The 25389-nt window shown below is 41.5% G+C and overlaps 1 protein-coding gene across 7 annotated transcripts in view; it reads left to right on the forward strand.

Annotated features, from left to right (window-relative positions):
* Positions 1 to 25389, forward strand: part of LOC135219822 (baculoviral IAP repeat-containing protein 6-like) — a gene marked incomplete at its 3' end in the record, with an annotated part of 560877 nt that overhangs the window by 372346 nt on the left and 163142 nt on the right. For 5 of the 7 annotated variants that reach the window (XM_064256914.1, XM_064256918.1, XM_064256921.1 and 2 more), the window contains 7 exon segments: positions 707 to 974; positions 2177 to 2385; positions 10987 to 11173; positions 15940 to 16167; positions 16415 to 16524; positions 23267 to 23527; positions 23635 to 23755. In XM_064256914.1, coding sequence (XP_064112984.1) covers positions 707 to 974; positions 2177 to 2385; positions 10987 to 11173; positions 15940 to 16167; positions 16415 to 16524; positions 23267 to 23527; positions 23635 to 23755 — 1384 coding nt within the window. 7 annotated transcript variants of the gene reach the window in all.

A 25389-nucleotide genomic window follows, 5' to 3' on the forward strand; every position in this document is an offset into this window, starting at 1 on the left:
AGGTTTCAGGTGGCCAATCGTATCTTGAATTGTTTGTAAGTTGTTTTTTAACATAATTTTAAAGGTACCATACTCTTCACACCTATGTAATTTTGATAGAAAGTCTGAATGTTACTCCATAAATACACAAGAGCGGTTTGTATTCAATGAAGACCTTCTGTGAGACTAAAAAATATACAGCATCAAGAAGAAAAGTAATTTGCATACATAATTGTATATTACCTGATCTCTTGTCTTCAGATCCTTAAAATTTTGTCCCAAAACTTGATTTCATTATACAGTCGACCCTTGGTATTCATGGTTGATATAAGCTGCAAATTTAAATAGTAAAGTAATTACTGTTAATCCATTTTGAACTCGCCACTCTTGGATAAGTCACTGAGTCTAAATTATGTAACCATCTTATAAGAAAAATTCACATACACTGCAGATCAGCATTAGTAACATAGAAAATGAAATATATGAAAGAAGTTGTAAGACTTCAACATACTCACACTATTCATTTGGTTACACTTTTAAAAATATCAGGTTAATGGACAAACTATTTAAATAGATAAGAAGAAAGACTTGGAAATTACATATAAGATGTTGGTTAAGTTTTAATTGTACTACATTATTTTTACAATTTCTGGTCATTCTAACTTATTTGCAGTGTGTGTTTTTTATTATTTAATGTTCTTATAGTCATGGGGTTATTTCTTTCCAGGTTGGCAGTACTGTAACTGGGCTTTTAGAAGACCTATTGGTGCGTTTGCGTGTCCGGTGTGATGTCATCAGCGTAACTAGTGGTCCGGGGTCGACTCTAAAGCAGGCTCTTTTGAGCTTGGTTTCACGCTTATTAGAACCTCAGGGAGCTATTTCTTTAGCTATGGGTCCATTAGATGCTCAATGCTGTCTGTTAAGTACACTCTTGTCAATGCACTACGATGGACTGGAACGTATGCATATTCCTCTGTCCATTATAAGTTCAACTGGTAGGTATCCTCTTTTGTACAGACACTCCTCACCTCTTTTACTCCAGCAGTCAGCAAACCATTATGTTGATAAGTGAGAAATCCCTTCCACCCATTTCTTCAACTTCTGATGTTAATTGCTGTACATATAAGAAATTATTCAAAGTTATTGTATTAATATAAGATTTCAGCAGTTTAAAAGACAAAAGTTACATAGTTATGTTTTTATGATAAGTTGATGTATAAGTATAGTCTATTAGCTAGCCTGCATCTGTGTATGAACACATGCCATATGTCCGTACTGTTCCTTTCTTTTCTTATATTTAATCAAAAGTTTTGTGTGTAGTTGTCATTTTGTTTGCAAATTTCAGCACTCAAAATTTGAGATGAAGTGGCATTGGGGTTGGGGAAGGGGAGGGGCTCCTGATTAGGGAAGATGGATGGTTGAGGAAATTTTAATGACTGAGATGACACTCATGATGAACTCATGTAGGAATAAAGTCAGCCTAATCTGCACACAGTGTGCATGGGAACAGCAGTTAAGATTGGTCAATTGGTAATTAGAGCCTACAGAGGTCTGTCTAGTGAAAAGGGAAAAAGAAGAAGATATTGGCCAGGGAAAAGCTAAAGAAATGCATAGTAGTTATTTGTGGCAAGGTATATGAAAATGTAGGAAATCCTTAATATTTACTTAAGCGTGTATGTTATAGATTGAAACCTTTGCTAAATATGTAATGCAATATGTTTACTGATCAACTCAAATTATATTATTCACATTTTGTAAAGGGATATTAGGCCAGGAGTACACGAGCCCCACTGTGGTGCCACAGATTGGCGTTAGTGTGTGGCGGGGATTTGGCTTCCTATAGGTTTCCATTGTTTATAAGCTGTGATGGGGATCAATCTGTGGCGCCACGGAGTGGCTCATGTACTCCTGCCCTAAAAAGTTTATCAAAGGTTTGAAGAAAATAACCATATACAGTTCAAGATAGGAGGGTAAACAGAAACACATTCATATGATTCTGAACCTGGAGTTTACATTTACAGTTCTTGTGCTGCATATAATACCTAATGGTCTCATACTAATTGGTCTTGTTAAGTGGGGAGTGTCTGTATTATGATTTGTAAAATGAGGATGAAATTGAGAAAAGAGAATGCTATACTATATAGTATTAAGTGATGATTTAATTTTGCTTGATATGCATGATTCATTTCTTTTACAGTTGTGTTAGTTCATAGTCATTTGGTGTCGAACGAGGGAGTTACTTATGGAGCCACAAACCAAACATCGACAATGCTTGGAGGACTCTTTGCCTCTGTATTGGGGTCAGATGGTCGACAGGGACCAACTCCATCTCGCTTGGCATTGCTGTGTTCCCTCCTGAATTTGTCTCGTAAATTAGCACAAACAGGTCTTATAAATCCAGCACAGGTATGAACCCATTATTGTCTGAAATGTGTAACAGTTGGTTATTTATGAGTTGTCTTATAATGAAAGTGAAAAGTGGATTTTGTTGCCATGAAGCATAGATTGTTTAAATGTATGTACTGTATGGTTTGATAAAGTAAATACAAGTTTCATCAAAATTATCATTGTTTAAGATGTAACTTACTACTATTTGACTTTAGCGTAAGATGGGTACTGTTAGAATTTCAGAGCATGTTCTCAAACTGAAGCAGAATAAACTTCAATAAATTATATAAATGAACTTTTCTGGTAGATTTTATAAAAAATGGTACTCCGAATCATTTTTGATAAATCTATAAATAATTTTGAGAATATGATATTAAATTCTAACATATCCATGGGAATATGATTAAATTCTAACTATATCCATCTGCTAAAGTGAATACATACCGTTGTATCCTAAATAATGATAATTTTGATAAAACTTTGATTTACTTTTTCCACTTACACAGCATGTATTATTACCATCTTATCATATAAAATATAAACATTGCAATCTTGCACAATTTGCATTCTGGTAATGTTTACTTTCTCAAAATCATCAGCCAACAGAGTTTTACCAAATCATTACTATTAGTTGTTCAATGAAACAATACAGAGTTACATTTATATTGTAGATGAACAAAGCTTGGTTTAAAGTGCAGCTTATCTTTATTTATACAGGTTCAGTACATACAGGCTTGGAATTTATTCATTTTCTCATTCACAGTTACAACTTGAATATTGAGCAATATGCTTTCTTGAAACCTTTTTTTTCATTGTGTGAAGGATGAATTAAAATTTATTTTATTTTGACCCATGAAAGTCATCACTGAGAATAAGCAAGTTTTTAACAAGTCAAGAACTATAAATGCAACCCAGAATAAGCGTGCAAGTTATGTTAACGAACATTAGCAAACAGCTGGGTCCATATTCAGTTGTTTTATGTGAGTTTGGTAAGCTTGGTTGAGTGTATGACAATTTGCATCTAGCCATGCATACATGTATGTACACATACAGACATGCAAAAAGTGAAAAATTTATTTATGTCACTACATTATTGTATTAGGTGCAATACTATATTGTTGCATTAAATAAATGTCAATAAAAATGCTGTATCAGAGAGAGAAGGGCGAAGGGGCACAGTAAGTCCAGTGCTGTATTCTATGTATTCTTAGAAGCAACTAATTTTGCTGATATATTTATACCTGAAAGTCTTCAGTAGAAACTAAGTGAGTTGCTTTAGGGTACTGTATTGTGTTGGCTATTTATCAATCTTTGTTACATAGCAAATTTCGTTTACTACTGGGAGAGGCATACTCCCAAACTGTCCTTTAAGCTGAGGTGATGCTGTACCAGAATTCAGGCCTTAATTAGTTAAACCTTTTCATTTTTATTATTATGAAAATGTATTGATGTGTGGGTGAATGTTTTGAAAACTTCTGCAAACAGGCTTTCAATGTTAGTTTTGTACCTAAAGACTAACTTGTAAGTATATGCACAAGAAAATTTATTTTGTTCATAACACGAACAAACCTTCGGTCTTAACATTAGGATTTACTAGGATTTTACTAGCGCCAAGCTTGGAAACCGGTAGAATTAAAATTACACTTGTGAGATCCAGGGACTAATGGCATCTATACCAGGTTCCACGGGGCGATTGTTATAAGAAATGCCCCACAGGCTTACCTGTGACCCTCCATCAGTTATTTTCCTACCAGCCTTTAAGATAAGACGTGTTACTGTCTATCTCATTTAAAGCCGGTTTTTCAGTTTGCCCGTTCTTTATCCATTTCATTTTTTATTTTTCATTCCTTTTCTTTCTCCAAGTGTGATCAGTGTGTAGTAAGAGTGTATACGTGGTATGATGGAGAATTTTGCCTCAACATCGGGATCGTCTACCGCTTCGAAGAGGAGACAAAGGAAATGCCCAGGAGTCAGTGGCTTCCCTTGTTCTAGGTTCCTAACCTCGGTGTCGACGGATCCTCATCCAACGTGTAGTAGGTGCAGGGGAAAACGTATGTACGGTTACTAATCGTGTTCTGTTTGTCGCGGTTGGTCGGTGGAACAGTGGGAAGAAGTTCTATGGGAAAAGCCAATACAAAAGAAAGGGGGTGACGCCATCTTTGGATGACCAAACCTTACCGGCTTCTTTTGTATCGGTAAAATAAACCAGGCTGCTCCATATGTTTCTCCACCTGCTTTTGAATTGTCTCATACCCCTTCGGTTTCTCCTAGCGGTTCTGTATCGGAAACGTCAGGAGGGGCCTTGGGTAATTTTATGAATAATTTGCACTCTCCTTTGTTCCCAGCAGTTAGAGGGGGAGATCCGCCATCTTTGTTCAGGCTCCTGCTACGCAAGCGCATAGGTTAGATGGTACGTGGTCAGCGCTAGGCCTACCAGGCGTACCAACCTTGGATGGTCTGCTTGCGCATTATATGACGTCACGGTTCCAGCAGGGGCCGGCAGCGCTGAATGTTCTCATCCCCCGGGCTTGCAATTTATGGGAATTAATGCCGCTGCTTCTCCATCCCACTCAGTATTTACAGCGATGCAGAACGTGGGAGGTAATTTGGCAGCAAACGTGCGGTTACCAGCAGAAACCTCTCAGTCTCTCCCTACGAGAGCGATGACGTCACAACATACGTCACACTCTGAGATGGCAGGCGTGATGACGTCACAGACCGATTCTCGGCCTTTTTCGCTGCACCCAGACGCTAATACGCCTTCTGATCCGTCAATGCAAACTGTAATGCAGAAGTTACAGGATATAGAGGAGAGAATGAATAAGAGAGACAAAAAGAAAAAGTGTGATTCGCCTTCTTCGTCTTCTTCCTCTAGTTCGGCGTCATCGCTAAGTCCGATAACGTCACGGCGAGCGCCAGTCAAGCGTTGGAGGAGGATCCGGGAGTTCCTAGCGGATCCTCGGGTGGGCCAAGAGGAGAAGAATCAATTCTTCCTCTCCTTCGGACGAAGACTGTCATTTCCAAGTCAGCAAGAAGGTCGGAAAATCAGTGGCTATTAAGCACAAGGTTGCCAGACGAAGCCGTTCGCAAGAGTCCGAACAAGCGAGAGAGGTGACGGCCGCGAGCTAGCGGCCGAGGCGGAGTTGCCAGTTCGGATCGCAAAAACTGCGATACCTCTGGTAAATCGACGTTGGCGGCGAAAGGTGCAGCAGAGGATGGAATGCAGATCCCAGTTTCGCCGTAAGAAGGCCGTTTCAAAATACGTAACGAAGGACGATAAGGCTCCTATTAAAAGTACAAAAAATAGAGAGTTGGCAACCTCGGCGGATACGTTCGTGGAAGGCAGTGTCCGTCTGGATAGAAGGCCGAGGCCTGGCTCGCCGACGCTCGAAAACGATGCCAATGCTAATAAAGACGAACTTACCTCTGTCTTAAGGGAGCCTTCATCTTGGAGATCTAGACGAGATTCTCGCTCTAGATCCGTGAGCAGAGAAAGAGTGAGACGTTCTCGTTCCCTCCCCTGCTGACTATCTGGGATCGAGCCAACAGCGGCTCTCAAAGATCAAGAGGCCGCGGACCGTAGGGGCAGGCGGCCGTGGAATTCCGGGCCGTCTGTCAGAATAGTGGCGAGACAACATCTCTCGTTGACGGAGAGTGGTACACTAGAGCCGGAGGAAGGAGAAAACCAAGATTTCTGGCCTCGTATGCAGAGGTTATTGATTTGATTCGTCAATTCAATAGCCTTTCGGAGAAGACAGAAACACCGGCCAGTATGCTTCCTCCTGGAATTGACATGGCGTTTGGACTAAAGAGGGATACCAAGGTGTCGTATGAATTGCCTTGCTCGAGTCATGCGGAATCGGTCTTGCAACACGTAAACGCAAGATTGCAGGGAGGGATAATTCCTTAAGATCTAATAGATCATTTAAATTTATTCCCCCTCCTCCAATGATAAAGCAAAGGAAATATTATACGACACCGAAGGTCCCTTTGCTGTCTAGACAAATGAACCCTAATGTTGTAAGGTTAAGGCCTGGATTAACCTTGGATCAGGTTAAAATGGAGTGCCCTTCGATGACGTACCAAAGAGGCTTGCCACGTTAGAAGCAACAGCTTCTTCTGTCTTTCAGGCTGCGTCCTGGTTAGACCTTTGGTCAACAGCAGTGGCGAAAATTGCATCCTCGGAAGCAACAAGGAAAGTAGTAGATGAACCATTGTTCATTAGATTACTACAGTCAGGGTCCAAGGCGATTGCGTACCTGACAAACGTAAGTGCCAATGTTTGGGCAAATATCCTGCTAATGAGGAGAGATGCAGCATTGGCTAGACTAAGCCGCAATGTGGATTTGGATTCCCTGTTAGCAATGAGGAATGGGGATATCTTGGAATCGCAACTACTGTTGCCAGAGGTCATACTGGAAGAAGCGATAGATAGAAGAAGGATGGACACTAACGATAGGTTGGTGCAAACAGGCAGTTAGGAAAACCTCTAACAGTCAAACATTCTTCCTTTGGATTCTTTGGAAGGGAAGACAGCAGATGTCTCGAAAGAAAACCAGTGAGACATAGCATCCTAATAAAGTCACAAGACCCTCTTCCCCAAAGAGGATAACTCATCGGCCCTTTCACAATAGAAACAAACCAGAGGAAGGAAGGGGCAATAGGGGAAGGGGGGAGAGGCTCAAGAAGATAGTGGGGATGGCGCCTCCCATCACTCGGCCACACCAGTGGGGGGTTGCCTGGCAAATCACTGGAAGGTGTGGCAGGAACTAGGGGCAGAGCAGTGGGTGGTGGATGTTCTCAGGATCGGGTATTTGATTCCGTTCGAGGTAACCCCGCCCCTGACAGATCAACCATTACCCCACGTCACTTATGCCCACAGATCTCAGAAGGCCACTATTCTGCAGGACGAAGTGAAGAAGATGATGGAAAAAGGAGCTGTGCAACAAGTTATGCAGTCCGACAAAAGGCTTCTACAGCAGGATTTTTCCTGGTACCAAATCCAACGGGGAGTGAGGACAGTAATAGACCTGTCAACGCTGAATCTGTTTATAAGGAAAACCAGTTTCAAGATGGAAACTCCGAAAACGGTTCTACAAGCAGTCAGAATCGGAGACTTTATGCTGACAGTCGATCTAAAGGACGCATACTTTCAGATACCAGTCCATCAGTCCTTCAAGAAATTTCTCCGCTTCAGTCTTGCAGGGAAAGCTTTCGAGTTCAAGGTCCTGTGCTTCGGATTGACAACGTCTCCTCAAGTTTTTACAAGAGTGTTCACCCTCGTGTCGGCATGGGCGCACGCTCAGGGGATCAGGCTGATAAGATCTATGGACGATTGGCTGTGATAGCAAAGTCCAGGGAGAAATTACTCAGGGACAGGGCGACCCTCCTGCAGCTTTGTCACAGCCTAGGTATTGTGGTGAATCAGCAGAAGTCGCAGCTGGATCCAAGTCAACGTTTGGAATATCTGGGAATGGTGATAGACACAACACAAGCCAAAGTATTCCCGACAGACCAAAGAGTACAGAAATGCAAACAAGTGGTGAATGCCTTTCTGGGAAAGCAGACACAGCCAGCAAGACAGTGGCAGGTGGTGCTGGGAATCCTAACCTCCCTGGAGAAGCTAGTACCACAAGGAAGGCTACACCTTCGGTCCCTACAATGGAGGATGAGGATTTTGGTCACCAACAGTAGATCACCCGTACGAGCAAATTCCCTTGTCGGCAGAAGTGATGGAAAGCACTTGCTGTGGTGGGTTGGACGACGACCAATCTGGAAACCAGGGGGTGGGTGTCCCCCTTCAACAATCCTCCCCAGACCTCTTTGCTGTTCTCGGATGCATCACTAGAAGGCTGGGGAGCCCGTATGGAGGAGTTGATGGTGTCAGCAAAATGGAGTTGCAAGGACAGAGAACTCCATATAAACGTGCTGGAGTTGAAAGCAGCTTTCCTGGCTCTACAAGAATTCAGGGAGAGAGTAAAGGGACACTCGGTGGTATTGATGTCAGACAACACCACAGTAGTAGCTTATATAAACAAGCAAGGAGGCCTAGTTTCTCGGCAGTTACATGTGATGACAGTTCAACTTCACCAGTGGGCTATAGAGAACCTGGTAGACATCAAGGCCAGGTATACTTCCGGGAAAAAGAAACATAGTGGCCGACAAGTTGAGCTGCAGGGATCAGATTCTGGGAACGGAGTGGTCCCTACACCAACAGGTAGTGGACAGGATGCTCATGTTGTGGGAAGGACCGATCATAGACCTATTCGCAAACCAGGTACAACAAAAAGTTGGAAGTGTATTGTTCATTAGTAGTCCCGGACGCAGAGGCAGCAGCAGAAGATGCGCTACAACACCCCTGGGACAATCTGGACGTGTACGCATTTCCTCCATCTTTTGTCTAATCCGTCAGGTTCTGAACAGGGTAATGCGGTCTCAGAATCCTCAAGATGACCCTGGTAGCCCCGTTAATGGCCGAAAGCAGAGTGGTTTCCAGACCTACTGGAACTCCTAGTAGATGTGCCAAGATTTTAGTTACCTCCATGGAGCAACCTTCCTGTGTCAGCCTCACGTGGAGGAGTACCACCAGTCGGTGAAGTCCCTATCGCTTCACGGGTACGGGTTGGAGACTGTCAAGTATCTCCTCCTAGAGCAAGGGTTTTCGCAGAAAGCAGCAACTCAGATGGCAGGTAATATCAGAAAATCATCTGCGACAGTATACCAAGGGTAAGTGTCAGCATACTGTGATTGGTGTCGTAGGGGGAAACGTGTCTCCACTCGGTACCACTATTCAGCAGTTAGCGGACTTTCTGATATATCTCAGAACAGAAAAACATATGTCTGTATCTGCAGTGAAGGGGTACAGGGCTGCTCTAGCCTCAGTCTTACGAATGAAAAGGAGTGGACATATCGTCTTCATGGGAGTTGGCATGCTGATGAGGATCTTTGAACAGTCATGCCCACCAAAGGAGCTAAAAACCCCAGATTGGGATCTGACCAAGGTACTGAGTAGTCTGACAAAACCCCCTTACGAACCACTAAGGCAGTCCACGGATAGGAGCCTGACCCTGAAGACAGTCTTCTTATTGGCCCTGGCTTCAACCAAAAGGGTGGGGGGAGCTACATGGCCTACTCTCATATCTCATAAAGCACTCGAGAGGTTGGAGATCAATGGTGTGTGAGTTTGTCCCAGAATTCGTGGCAAAGACCCAAAATCCAACAATAGTAGACGGCAGATTCGACTCCTTTACCATACCTTCCTTGGCAGACTTTGTAGACAACGACAAAGCTGAAATGCTCCTGTGCCCCGTCAGGGCACTAAGGGAGTACTTAAAGAGAACAAGGCATCTCAGGCCGGGGTGCCAGAGGTTGTTCGTAAGTACAGGACGGAACAAGAAGGAAGTGTCCAAGAATACAATATCATTTTGGCTAAGGGAGACAATCAGAAATGCTTATACTGCAGAAGACAGAGGGTCAGATAGCCAGGTGGAGCTAGAGCTCATGACATCAGGGGGTGATTGTGAGTGCTTCCCAGCATTAAGAAGGAACAGTCTTGTGGATAAAATTCTGAAAGCTGGCGTGTAAGGAAGCGCCAAACAACTTTCTTCACCTCATTTTATTTGAAGATGTTGCCCATAGATCCTTGGACACCTTTTCCTTGGGTCCAGTGGTGGCGGCCCAACAAGTGATATAGTTCATCCAGTGCCCCTGGCGGGTCAGTTTGCGTCTAGTCTAAGATGAAGGTATGAAGTAGAATGATGGGATGCTGGTCTTTTTTCTTTACTACTTTCTTCCTACTCCTTTAACTACGGGCAATATGAAGGAGAGTACCGTCATGTGCTGGAACGGACCTAGATGCAGGTGAGATGGTCAGCCATACTGTGAAGCTATCTTAGCTGATGATATACTTTTCAGTAGCAACACCCCCTCTGGATAATAAGGAAAGAGGGGTGAAGGTCGATCCAGTCGCAAGGGACAAGAGTAAACAGTAGAATGGTATCTACACCCAGTGGGCAGGAACCAATAGATCCGCTTATATCTTTGGTCCTAGTTCATTGTCCATTCTCTAGAATTTCCCTATATATTCGGAAATGGATAAGGTGGCAAACTTCCAGTCAGTTGTAGAGACTTACCTCCCTCCAATAGTAAGTCTATCCTAATGTTAAGACCGAAGGTTTGTTTCGTGTATGAACAAATACCAAATTTGTAACTAATTTGTATTTTTCATAACTAACAAAACCTGAGGTCTTAACAGTTAAAGGCCCACCTCGAACCACCCCTCTAGCAGTCTAAACTGTTAGAAATATAACTGATGGGTCACAGGTAGCCGTGGGCATTCTGGGTATACATGCCCCGTGACCTGGTATGATGCCATTAGTCCCTGGATCTCACAAAGTGTAATTTTTAAAATTCTACCGGTTTCCAGCTTGGCGCTAGTAAATCCTAGTAAATCCTAATGTTAAGACCTCAGTTTGTTAGTTGTTAAAAATACAAATTAGTTCACAATTTGGTATTTTTAACAAAATAATAATATAAGTTTTGGGGAAATATTTTTATTAATTGTTTTTCTTTAGGTTTATTGAAAGCATGCTTAAATTATAGACTGCTTTGATTTCACAGGTACGTGTAGGTATAGCTAACTATGAGGCTCAGGAAAATTCAGGTGGGTCTTTAACAGACTCTAGCAAATTGGAGCAGCAACGTTCGGACACAAATTCAAGTCAAACTGATGAGCACAAAGCAATGCATACTCCACAGACATGTTCACATGCTGCGCCAAATAGCATACCCTGCCTTGCAGATACAGGTAAGAGGACTTATCATTGTTAGGCAGAATGTCCAAACAAGTGTGGGTTAATACTTGTTATTGGCTGAAATTGGTTTTATTTTGGACGTATGAATCTTAATCATCTTTGAACATAATAAATACCCCAGAGAGGCAGAAAACTTTTTTTGTTTTCGCTAATACCATGAAATCAGTTTTTAGAAGTCAAGCTGTAATAATGCTTCTTTCCTCTGGAAATTTGAATTTTTTGTACACGAAACAAACCTTCGGTCTTAACATTAGGATAAATCTTCTGGCGTCAGCTGGAAATCATTTAAAAACTATAAAAAACTGTATATGCCAGGGTTCTGTGGCATCTTACATTTGATATGTAGCTGAGGTTGAAGTTAGCCAGAGACCACCCTTGAACCCGTGACTCTTAGTCTTTATTCATCCGCCTTGGAGAGCGGACGTTCATTTTTACCCTCCACTCCCCCCCAAGCCTGTTTCTGTTCTAAGCCTGTGATTTCTTTTTCTGCCTGTACTCTGTTTGGATGTCTGAGTGTGTATCATGGATTCCTCTATCCAGCCTAAAAAGTCCTATGAGTGTCAGCGTATATATCTTGGCCTTCCAGGGTTCCTGTGTTTACACTTCCAAACTTCTTCTAGGACAGACCCCATACAACTTGCAGTAGATGTCATTCCAGGCCTATTCCTACTGCTTTGCCATCCATGAATTTTATGTATAATGCTGCCCTGTCTCTCTTGGGGGGTGTGGGGAATAATGCCCCTTCAGAGAGAGAAGAGTCAGCACCTTGTTCCTTTGTTGGCAAGTTTGTAATTTGAAAAATTTGATTTGGATATATTGAAACATTTATATATTTAGATATATGCATATATATGAAATAAACTTATCACAAACCAGTCCAGCTTCCAGAAGAAATGACTTCTGGAGAGGTACTGAAGCCTGTTGGGAAGCTAGATAAATTGATATCTAACCACTCAGACCCTGAGTGATGTATAATGATATATGGGAGAACCACTGTATAGGGAACCAAAGAGAAACTTTGACTGTCTGATAGCAAACCAACACACCAGGGTTTGTACTACTCTCAACTCCTCTGATACAATGTCAATTCCTTAACCCGTCCGAAGGAAGAAGGAAAGGTACAAGAGAAAGAAGGAGACCAGCCAACTCACTCATTCTCTCATCCACACAATCATCTTAGGAAAGATACAGTAGTGCCCTGTTAGGGGCAACTATGAGTACACAACCTGTTGGGCAGCCACCACAGTACCCAGGGAAAACGTGTCCTCAGATCTCTGGGCAACATCCTTAAGATGGAAAGAGGTGGACGTGGACTGGCGTAACCAAGTACCAGCGCTCAGCCCTCTATGTACAGCCAAGTTCTTTTTGAAAGCCAGAGAGGAACCAATACCCCTAACGTCATGCGCTCTAGCCTGCACAGACGTGGTGGTGGAATCATCAAAAGACAAGTATGCCTGTCTGATGGCTTCCCGTATCCAAAAAGAGGTAGTATTCCTAGACACCTCTTTCTTGTACGGCCTGTGCTAACAATAAGTCTGCGGCAGCCTGGTCTGAGGTGCCGAGTCCTTTTAAGATAGCAATGCAGGGCCTGGACAGGGCACGACAAACGCTCTTGAGCATCACCACCCACAAGTCATTCAGTGATGGAATGGAAAACGAAGTGAACCTGTCATCGTGGACAGAGGGAATTTGGGTCTTGGCCACGAATTCTGGGACAAATTCGAAGGACATTGACCCCCAACCCCTGGCGTGCTTCACCTCATAGCTCAGATCGTTGAGCTCTCCTACCCTCTTGGAAGTTGCCAAGGCCAGAAGGAAAACTGCCTTGAGTGTCTTAAGTTCCTGTCAGATGAGTGACGCAAGGGCTCTTATGGACTCTTAGTGAAGCTCTTGAGAACCAGGGAAACATCCCACGTCTGAGGCTTGAGCTCTCTAGGAGAACTCAACTGCTCAAACCCCTTAACTAGCAAGGATAGTTCCCAGGAAGAGGAGATGTCGATACCTTTAAGGTGTAACACCAAACTCAGGGCCACCCTGTAACCTCTAATAGCAGAAACGGACAAACATTTCTCGTCTCTGGGGAAGGTTAAAAGTCTGCTATTTGTTGAATAGAGGTTGCGAGTGGAGAAAAACCCTGGTTACGACACCAATCACAGTAGATTGCTTATTGCCTTGGAAACCGCGGAGATCGACTTTCTGAGACTGCTGGACATATGCCCTGCCGTCCTTCTGAGAAAAGCTTCTCGCTCGGAGGAGAAACTTGAAAGCCTCCAACTGTGAAAAGACAGGGATTCTACTGACTGGTGGAACATTTCCACATGGGGCTGACACAGATGTTGCCAAGGGGAATTTCCCTCGGAACCTCTGACAACAACAACAGCAGATCTGGGAACCATTCCACCTAAGACCACAGAGGGGCTACCAAAGTCATCCTGAGACCTTGTGAACTCATTAGCCTGTTTAGAACTTGATGGATGAAACAAAACGGAGGGAAGGCATACACCTCCAGGTTGTCCCAGGGATGTTGGAATGCGTCCTCTGCCAATGCTAAAGGATCTGGGACCATTGAACAGAATATTTCCTGCTTCCTGTTGAAGCGAGTCGCAAATAGGTCCAACATGGGTCTACCCAAAATCTGGAAAAGCTTGTCTGCTACCACTTGATGAAGCGACCTCTCAATGCCTAGGATCTGATCTCGACGACTGAGTTTGTCTGCGACCACATTCCGTTTGCCTGGGATATACCTGGCTGAGAGCTCTACCTAACTGCTGACCACCCACAGGTGAACCTCGACGGTCAAGGTGTGAAGTTGACGAGAAACCAGGCCTCCATGTGTTCACATAGGCTACCACCATGGTGTAGTCTGACATGAGAACGACAGAATGACATTCTACCTTCTCCCAAAACTTCTCCAGGCCCAGGAGGGCTGCCTTCAACTCCAAGACGTTGATATGTTGCTGCTTGTCCTCCAAACACCTGAAGCGATGAGGTCACCTACATAAGGCCGCCCAACCTGTGAGGGAGGCGTCTGAGAACAGAAGGAAGTCTGGTGGAAGAGAACGCAGAGGAACACCCTTCGAAAGATTCTGGTCGTCCAACCACCAACGAAGGTCTTCTCTCACTTCCAGAGACAGAGGAAACATTAACAGGGGTGAGTCCCCCGCCGGAGACCAGAATTCTCTGTCTCCATTGCAGAGATCGAAGAAAAAGATACCCATGAGGGACCAGCTTCTTCAGGGATGACAACACTCCCAGAAGAACCTGCCACTGTTGAGGTGACTGATGTGGTTCCGACAGTTTTATACAGCAATATTCTTAGCAAGTTGTTACCATACTGTATTATATTTCATGTATTTTTCATAGGTAACAAACCTGAGGTCCTAACATTAGGATAAATCTTCTGGCATCAGCTGGAACCAAAAGATTTATCCTAATGTCAAGACCTCAGGTTTGTTAGCTATGAAAAATACAAAATAATAAAATAAATGGTCATATTTCATTTGTTTTATGTGCAATGAAATGAATTTGCTTTTTTATTCATTGTTTTGTTTCCTTACCCAGAATTATGTCAAGTCTTACATCATTCATACTGCGCTACAGAATGTGCTCTTTTAAGTATATTATTTTTAAGAACATTACAATTGAAAAGGTAGCATTAATCTGGTTTATTTATCACATTATTTAAAAGTTATCAATAATCTTTTATTTTATTATGATCACTGATTTTTCATTTCGCCTTATCATGGAAACTGTGTTTGTGTGTGTGTGTATGTGTAAAACTTGCCCTGTGTTTACATATTTATTATATCCAGTGTTTCTCATTGATGACGTCTAAAGCAAATTAATATTCTTCTTATTTTATTAAAATTAATGATTTTTAATTTCACCACTATCACAGAAGCTTTACTTAAATGTGTGTGTGTATTTTTATTTACATCTAAATATAGCATTTCATCGATGATAACTATAACACTATTATGATTATCACACCAACATAACAGTATACAAGAGAATATTTTATCGTTGTTGATATATTTTGTCTCAATTATTAATTTTTCAGTTTAGCTCTCAATGTTGTTTTGTAATTTCCCAATTTTTACATTCATGTTTCATAAGCTTCATCAACAAGAATACTATGATTTTTCACTTTTATGAATGGATATTATATTGGAATAAAAATAATCTTGCATATGTGCAAGAGAAAGAGAGGGTGAGAGAACATTTGATACTGTACTAAAAAGACCCCCTACACACAGACACAGGCACCCACCCACTGACTGTCCCCTTTTTCTCGTATCATTCTCATTTGTTTAATTCTTGGAGTTTTGTCATAATTTTCATTATATATTTTCAATTGACTTTCTGATGATTGTCACAGAGTGCATGAGAGAAAAAAACACAGATATTCTTCCAAAAAACTTTTCATGGATCGAATAGGTTAAGTTCCACTATATAAGAATATTGATTAAAGAATTAGCCACTGAAACATCATAAGCAGGCCTGCCTGAACATGAGTAGTGGGGATCTTTCAGTCTTAATGGTACAAGTTGGTGTAACTGGTATTCTGATAAACAGAAGTAAGGCAGTTTGTGATTAGGGGTTTGTATTGAGAAAATGAGGTTTATATTATAAGATATTTTATGCATCTTCAGTTTTTTTTTTTTTTTTTTGAGCCACAATGATAGCTTTCTTCAATCTATTATGTCTGCCAAAGCCCCATTTTGTACAGAATTTTATTAAGTTTCTGCTTCCTTTACAGTATTACAAAATTCAGAAACTATGCAGTTCCTACTTAAGTCCCTTGTTGCCTGTGAGGGAAACAGTGTCTCTCTGTTGCTTGGAGCTGTGAGTGGAGAAGTATCAGAGAAATTTGGCCTTGGAGAAACCCTTACAGATGCCCTTTATCAGCTCCTCCTCATGCTCAATGCCAAGGCTACAACACCAAATCTCATCTTGACACCCATTGTTTCTTTTATAACTCCAGGTAGTGAGTTTTTTTTATTATATATGTTAGTGGTGAAATTCAATTATCATAAATACTTTACTGTACTGCATCTGGTTATATTTAAAGTGTTTTTAGTAGCAAGATTAATTAAAAAAAACATTAAATCCTCCTTTTGATTTATTATTTACCTAATTTGTGATGCATTTTATATTAGTATCCAAAAGTCAGGCATCCATGAATTAGGGCATATTTTATTTACTGTAATAACATTCTTTGTATTCTCTTGCAGGAGGGTGGTGGAGTCCACCACTGCTTTCAGAACCATCACTTTGCTTTTTGAATAGAGTGTTAGATTGTCCTACAGTTCTCAAAAAGTTTGCAGACTTGGGTGGAATGAAGGTGAGCTAATAATAAAGCTTGTTTTATTTGAAGGGAGAATATGATGTAGATGGTCAAGAGCACTAATAATTTTTATAGATTATCTAATCTGTCCAAATTTGACATTTTCTTAAAAGCTTTTGGTGTGATTAAACCTACAATTTTAATTAAGAAACTTCATGCTTCTCCCAAACAAATCTCTCATCCCAACTTTTGCCATTTGTATGGAATTTCAATTAGCTATAAGTGTGGTACCCTTAAGTTGTGCCTTCAGTTTTTTTTTCTGTTTTGCCTTTCCTGCACTAATGTTCTCAGCTGTCCTCTCTCTTTGATTTGCCCTAATCTAGCTATTTCAAGACATCTTTGTGCTTGCTCCCACAGTTTCATAGTTTGCACATATTTGAAGATTTCTCAGGAGACCCTCATTGTCATTCATCTCATGTTGTGCAATATAGGCCTTAATAAAGTGTGTTTCAGCATCCCCTTTGTCCCTAGCTGCACTCAATTCTTTGCCTTTCAGTTTACCTCCAGGACCACATTCTTTCATTTTCCCATCCAACTGTCCCTTAACCACTGCTACGTAGTGCACCTTTGGTGGGGTTTTCTCTTCATTTCACCTTTAGGTTCTTGTGCTAGACCTCATTTTCTGGGTCGTTTAACGTTGCTTTCCAAATGCAAATACCTTTTTTTCATGGTCTTAATTATTGAATGGCTAAAAGTGCCCAGTGTTTGGCTGTATAGCCTTAATTTCATCTTTCATTTCTTCATTTTTTCCATAGAAGTACCTGCCTTTTTGTTCAGGTGTTCAGTACATATACTGCCCAAGGTGTGTGTGTGTGGTTTTTTTTATTTTTTATTTTTTTTATTTTTTATTTTTTTTTATTTTTTTTATTATTATTATTTAAAGCTATGTGGATTTCTGAGGTAATTTTTAGGTTTACCTGCTGCTGTCTGTGGGAATTGTACTTAAAGCGTTTGGGTGTATTTTCCTAAAGGTACGTCTATTTTATTTTCACTTCTATGTTGTGATCCAGGCTAATTATGAGAATGGGGTTTAATTTTCACTCCTAAATTGTGTTCCACATTAATATGAAAGTTACTTTCATACAACAGTGTTTTTTAAACAATTGTTTTTACACAAACCCCTTAATCATAAACTTCAATGCCTTCGTCCCATCCCGTCACTTTTCTTTCATCTTTCAACATCTCAAGGTTCATTTTACTTGGAATAAAATTAATTATGAGTCCAAGGGGCCCCCGGTTAGTGGCAGGGGTTCCGTTCCTGGCCACCGATTTTAAAGTCTACGGCCGTCTCACACCTTCTTTCGGAATACTAGACCAGTTAACAGCGTCCTAGACTAGTTAAACGGTGCTGTGATCCCGCAATGGCACAATAAGTAAAATTATATTTAAGCAGTATAGTACTATAGAATTTACTGTACAGCAGCAATGTACAGTACATTATAGTATTATAAATACTGTAAAGTGAAAAAAAAGCCTAGCTTTAATCCTTTGGGTAGCTTTAATCCTTTGGGTATCTAAAGTATGTTAAGATCTAATAAGGTTTTATACATTGTACAGGTAGCTGTAGTATTCAAGTTACGATAATTCGTCTTACGATAATCCGATTTTATGAGAGACCAAATTACAATAGCCTAACTTATCCCATCTTCTAGTCACATAAGTTCAAAAACAGCAACAGAGAATGATGAAAGTATGGTTTTAACGTTATACTTTAACGTTATACTCGTTGTGTAAATGTGTACAGCCATGAATAACCAAACAAGAAACAATTTTTTTTTTAAGTACAACCGAAATGGATAACAACATCCGTTTGGCTTGAATGTCAATCATCGTACTACAGTAGGGCCTTAATAATTGCGGGGGATAGGGCCCAGAACCCCCCGTGATAAGTAAACACCCGTTATCCTGGTACCCCCTCAAAAATTGCTTAAAACTGCCTACTTTAATAGTTTACCCATCCAAGACCACTTATTCCAATGATTATAACTGCCTACTTTAGTTCAGACACCAAATGTCTTCAACTATCACCTTAAACTAAATTCAAGACAGTTTCAAAGTTATTTTACAACATTAGCCTTAAAAATATATCTATTATACATACTACTGTACATACGTAGCCTACTAGCCTATGGATTACAGCTAGAAGTCTACATACACACATGCTATTACGTACTCACGTGGGCCTCCTCCCACTCCAGTGCTCAGTTCCCATGCTTCAGAACCTGATGCCATTGCTAGTCTAGAGTCTAGGATTAACACCAAATTTGATAATAAGTTTAATTTAGTGTTAAGTTTCGTTGCGGAGATGGGGGCTTCTCTTAAGAGTCCTCATGGACAAAGTGGAAAAAATGCGCAGTGATAAAGTGCAAAGTGAAGTGTCAGTGGAGGAGGTGGTTGCCCGTCCCCTCAGCTCTCCTAGACGAAGGTCACTGTCCTGCTCCCCTGCTCTTGGGAGAAGACATACTGGAGGTCCAAGGGAGGCTGATGCGGTTACCCCACAGGCTACCGTTCCCTCTGTCGGTCCTGTTGTAAAGTTCCTGGATACAACTGACTGCTGTTGGAAAGGCATATCAGTGGATGTACACCACTTAGTATGCCACTTATCATCCAGTTCTGATTCGGGAGTCTAATCTCGGGCATCGTAGATGCTACGGGAATGCTTCTAGGCCATTGAAAAGGCATGTGCATGTTTAAGCGCCTGAGTCCCCGGTGCCAGTCAAGCAGCATAAGGACTCATGCAACCTCGCCCTTCCTTTATGTAACTATGGGGTTAACCCTTCAGTGTTTGCACTGGTACAGTTACCTTTTCATCTGTGGGACACGCCTGTACTGCCGTCTCCCAAGGGCTTCAAACATCAGAAGCTCCGTGCTAGGCACTCGTCACCTGAGTGTCTGGATAGGCCCGAGACTCCCACTCATGAGAGCCCAGTCCCGGGCACACTCCCATTTCCAGTGACTGCGCGTCCACCACTAGCTTCCACACCACCAGTTCTCGCTCCCGCTTTGGCTGCTCTTGCTTCTGTGCTGCCTGTTCCTGCTCCTGTGATGACTGCTCCCGGTCTCGCGATGTCTGCTTCCGCACCTGATCAACCCGCACCTGCCCCTTACTTGGAGCTGCAACTCGCAGCTCCTGCTTCAGGACACATATCCCATTGGCAACAGCAGACCTTAGTTGTGGAATCAGTTGACCCTTCTCTTGCAGTGCTGAAGAGCCAGCTAGCAGAGATCCCGAATTACATCAAGGAAGCTCCTCCGTTGTGATTTTCCTCTAAAACAGCTGACTACCTTTCACCAGTTTCTTCGGAGGACGAGAAAGATGAGGGTCAAGATTCGGCTCAGTTGACTACATACTCTTCACTTCTATGCCAGCGTCTCCTGCCTCCTCGTTCCTGATGTAGACTCAGCGGGAACTTGCTCTCCTTCCCAAGATAGTCTTTTCCACCTCCTCCTGGAAGGTTCTGAAGGTGGTCAAGGACTGGATCTCGATGAAGAGGGAACAAGGGAAGGCGACGTTTGCTCATCCTCCCTCGCATCATGTCAAGAGGTGCCATAGGCCTTATGACACCGGAGAAAGCCCCTCCCTGGGAGTTGCTGCCTCCTCCCAAGGGGACTTCTCTAGTCTCATCGACTCTTTGCACTGTGCAGCCTTCACCTCAACCAGCATTTTCTTCTCGTCAGAGTTGGACCACCTTGTCAAGTGCTTGTTTAAGGTGTTTGAGGTGTTCAGTTTCCTCGACTGGACAGTGGGTGCTCTCGCCAAGAAGATCGAGAACGCCACAGAGATGGTTGACTTCGTTGTAGCAGACCTGAGCATGCTTTCGTGCACAGATAAGGCCGTCTGAGACGGTGTGGGGGAGCTTGCATCGCTCTTCACCTGCAGACTTCCAAAAAAGGGGGACCTTTGGTGTTATTTTTCTTTGAAGGAAGTTATGGCCTCACAGAAGGCGTCTTTGCTTTTCGTGCCTCTGGACCCCTTAACTCTCTTCCCGCAGTCCATGGTAGAGAAGATAGCTCCAGACCTGCAGAAGAAGTTGACTTGGGACCTCCTGACTGAATCATTACATTCCAAGCCTTCTTTGTCACTGCCCTTTTGTCCAAAGTTTGTCTCTCCACCCCACCAGCACCTCTTTTAGTGTGAAGAGACCCCAGTCTCATTCTAGACCGCGCTCCAACCTGTGCTTCCATTCAAAGTCCTTCGTGCCCCTCGAGTTTTCCAAGAATTGGGCTCGCAGAGGAGCAGAGCCATGGATCGTCAGGGTAGTAAAGGAAGGCTACGCATCCCTTTCTTGGAGACCCCTCCTTTAGTCTCTTCACCCATCGCATTGGCGGTGTACTCGAAAGAATCAGAAAGACACTTGGCCCTTTCGAAGGCATTATCATCCTCCCTTCTGAAGAAGGCCATAGAAGAAGTCGTAGGGTCCATTCCCAGGGATTTTACAATCAACTGTTCGTAGTTCCCAAAACATCAGGGGGCAGGAGACTGGTACTAGATGTAAGCGTTCTTAGTTGCTTCATAGCAAAGACCAAGTTTAGGATGGAAACGAACCAGTCTGTCATGTATGTCATCCATTCATCTGGGCGATTGGATAATCACCCTCGATATGCAGGATGCTTATCTGCACATCCCAGTTCATCCAAGGTCCAGGAAGTACCTAAGGTTTGTCTCCCAAAGGAAGTTCTTCCAGTTTCAGTCTTTCCATGGCACCTCAAATATTCTCTCGCAAAATAGCTTCACCTGGTAGGCATCAATATCAGCCTTTATTTAGATGACTGGCTTCTCTGTTTGCCGTTGAAGGAGCAGTACACAAAGGACCTTCAGACAGCGCTTCATCTCTCCCAAGAATTGGGAATTCTGCTAAATCTTCAGAAGTCCCAGTTGGTACCGTCTGAGGAGATTCTTTATTTGGCAATGATTCTCAACTCTCAAGACTTCTCAGGCTTTTCCGTCCCCAAAGAGAATTGTGAACTGCACTCAGTCAATCTCCAAGTTCCTTTCTCTCCAGTCGTGCCCAACTCTACAGTGGATGAGTCTGCTGGGAATGCTTTTTTCTATTGAGACCTTCATTCCATTGGGCAGGTTACACGAGAAATCTTCAATTCTTCCTCAAAGCAAACTGGGAGAGGAAGACTCCACTGGAATCGATGATTCTTCCTATCATGCAGGAGTTAAAATCTGATCTCAAATGGTGGCTGCCAGAAAGAAGATATTCATATGGGAGATCCCTTCTTTCCCCTAAACCCAACCTGGACTTTTACTTGGATGCTTCGGATCTGGGCTGGGGAACCCTCCTAGGGTCTCAGGAGGTCTCTGGGACCTGGTCTCCAGAAAAAATGAAGCGCCACATCGTCAAGGAGTTGAAGGCCATTCATCTGGGCCTACATCAGTTCTCTTCGTTCACACACAAGAAGACGGTGGTTGTACATGCAGGCAACACCACGGCCTTGTCTTACATCAAGAAACGGGACATGCACTCCTTTTCTCTCTGTCCGATAGTGCAAGAGAGCTACTCCTGTGGGCTCATTAGCATCAAGTAGCACTCATCACCCTCTTCATTCAGGAGTAATTAAATGTCCTGGCGGATGAGTTGAGCTGGCAGAGGCAAGTGCTTCCCACCGAATGGACTCTGGATGACAGGATTTGCTCCAACCGCCTTCCTCTCTTCGTACCCCGAAGTAATTACTAAATCAGAGCCCACCCTCCTCCCCTCTGATTTTCATGGACTTAGCTGCAATAAATAAGAATGATGTTGTAGGCTTCTGTCGCTTGCGAGTTCCCAATGGGGTGGGTGGGACCTGTAACACACGCATAGCAACAGTCACTTGTATGCTAATTTTTAAAATTTAGGATGCTGTGCAAGGCTAATCATTAGCTAAGTAATTATTTGTTAAGTATTTTTATAAAATTTCATTTTATTATACATTAGCTAAGTAATTATTTGTTAAGTATTTTTATAAAAATTTCATTTTATTATAAAAATATCATAATTGTAAAAATTTTTTTTAACCATAATAGCATTATTGTTATGCATGGTAAGTTCAGTTAGAGGTTTTTTGCGCTTTTGAATATTTTCATTACTCTGACCTTAGTTTGGATGGAATGTTCATTTGGAAAGTTATGACAACAAGATTCTGTTTAATTCCTTGTCAAGGAAAGGTAGGCAAAATGGAAAGCTCACAATAAAAGTATTAGATTTTTACAATGAATAGGTGGGATCCTATTTCCTTTAGTTGTGTAGATAGGAAGAATGTGCACAGAATCAGTGTCTTAGTAGAAAGGAAGTATGAGAGGTGGAGAGGAATGTTGCGTTATTCTTTGTAAACTTGAGTAGTAGTACTCAGTGAAGCCACTGGGAAGGGATTATGTAGACTGTGGATCCATCAAGGTATAGTTATAATATACACTAGTTAGAAATTTTGTTTGGTTGTTTTGGTATTGTAACCATCCTAGAATTGACAACCTTCCTAGAACTAGATCTGGTGAGGCTGGGTATAAGAGCATCAAAACCATATTTGTTGATGAATTTTTATATTTAGAGTAGCTAATTAAAAGTTTTCTAAGCACCAAGGAAATTATGAATCATTTCTTTTTATTTCATCTTAAACTTTGCTGAGCCATAGTTTAGCTGCGTATTGCTAGATGAAGTTGGAGCTGTGAATTTGTTGTCATGGTAGTCAAAAGTTTGAATATACTACTATAAAGACATTTCAGATATAAAATAAAAACTGTTTGTACTTGCAGATGTTGTGGGAGAACCTTGTAAGCAGTGTTGGAATGATGGGTGGTGGACGTGGTGGTCTTGTAACAGCTGTGATGAATCACCTTGCGCCACCGTTGCCAGTTTCAACTCACAATACCTCCTCAAATAAACGTAGTGAACCTGTAGATCAGACAGAAGGCCTTTACAACTTTGCTCCATTGGCTGTTGTCACTTCCAGTAATCCAACTGCTCGACCTGCAAATGTACTTGTAGACTCCAATCAGCTTTTCCAGAGAACCAAGGTACGCACTGTCTATTTCCACAGAATGTTTTTGTTAGTAAGTGTCTTGTCATTGTATTACTTCTAAAAGTGGAGATACCTTACATAAACGGGCATTTATCTTTCTAGAGTGCTCCATGGTCATATCATTTCTATCCGGATGAGAGTTGGGTTGACCTCATCCTGACTTTGCCTTGTGCGGTACTGTTGCACGAAGTTCACCTGTTACCCCACACCGTTTCACTTGTTTGTAAGTAATCAGAATATTTTTTCTGTAGACTAGAGAAATAAGTGTGCTTTTGTTATTTTTGTGTTTTGGATTTGATGTCAATCTTGTAGGCTTTTATGAGTAGTGAAATTGAATTATGTGAGATGCCTGATTTCCATTTAGAAGCATATACTGAATAACTTTTTTTAGCTATAAAAACTTAACATATATTTTATTTACTGCTTTTTTAAATGGATTGCAGAGATTTTGTGCTTTTAATTAACTTAAGATATTTAAATATAAAATAATACAAATGAAAGATAATAATAAATTGCTTATCACATATTAATCCTTAACCCTTTGAATACGACTGGGTTGTATACGATACGTTTCCTAAGGTATCCCAGAACACGGGTGTATCGTATACGGTCACTGGCAATTTCCTTTCATGTGGAAGACTGATGATTGAACTATTGGCCTGTTTTTTCTTTATATGGTTACAATCTGCCAGTTGTCATACTGTGAATTCATATAAATGTGTGCATTTCCCTAAAATTCATTATTTTTCATCAATATGTCGTAGGAGGAGGAGTCAAGCGTACGACATCTTCGAGCTTGACCGCCGGCAGATCGAGAGAAGAGCTCTCGATGACGATAATTATTTTGTAGACTTTCTTGGTTAACCCTCTTACGCCGGAGCCCTAAAAATCAAAACGTCTCCCGTATGCCGGGCCTGGTTTGGAGTGAGCGCAGAAGTGGAAAAAATAATTTTTTCAAAAAATTACAGCGCGCGTACTTTTGAAGATTAAGAGTTTATTTTTGGCTCCTTTTTTTGTCATTGCCTGAAGTTTAGAATGCAACCATCAGAAATGAAAAATAATATCATTATCATATGTAAATAATGCGATATATGGTAGCGAAAAAAAAAAAAATTCATACATAATTGTATTCAAATCACGCTGTGCAGAAAACGGTCAAAGCTAACCAGTTACTTTTTTTTGCGTTGTATTGTACACTAAATTGCCATCATTTTGATATATAATACATTGTAAAACAATAAAAGCAACACCGGAAAAATATTATCACAAAATGATGTACGAATTCGTAACGCGCGGACGCAAAAAAATATTTTTTTTCAAAAATTCACCGTAATTCTAAATAATGTTCTAGAGACTTCCAATTTGTTTCAAAATTAAGACAAATGATTGAATATTATGATACTGTAAGAGTTTTAGATTAGAATTGCAGATTTCGACCATTTCGGACGAGTTAAATTTGACCGAATGTCGAAATTTTAATATATATATTTTTTCATATGCACATATTTCAAAGATGGAAAAAGCTACAACCTTCAATTATTTTTTATTGTATTCTTCATGAATTTGCGCACATTTTGATATATGAAACTCTATAAAAAAGCTAATATGAAAAGGAGCAAATATTAGGATAATGCCATGTACGTATTTCGGAGACTTGCGGCCGCGAATCGGCGCGCGGAGTGAAGGTAAATATATTTTTCAAAAATTCACCATAAATCACAATATTGTTTTAGAGACTTCAAATTTGTTTCAAAATGAAGAAAAATGACGGAATATTACTAGGCCGTAAGAGTTTTAGCTTACAATTGCTTTTTTCAACTATTTCGGTAGAGTCAAATTTGACCGAACGTGGTTTTT

Source organism: Macrobrachium nipponense, chromosome 1 (assembly GCF_015104395.2).
Source record: "Macrobrachium nipponense isolate FS-2020 chromosome 1, ASM1510439v2, whole genome shotgun sequence".
Lineage (NCBI taxonomy): Eukaryota > Metazoa > Arthropoda > Malacostraca > Decapoda > Palaemonidae > Macrobrachium > Macrobrachium nipponense.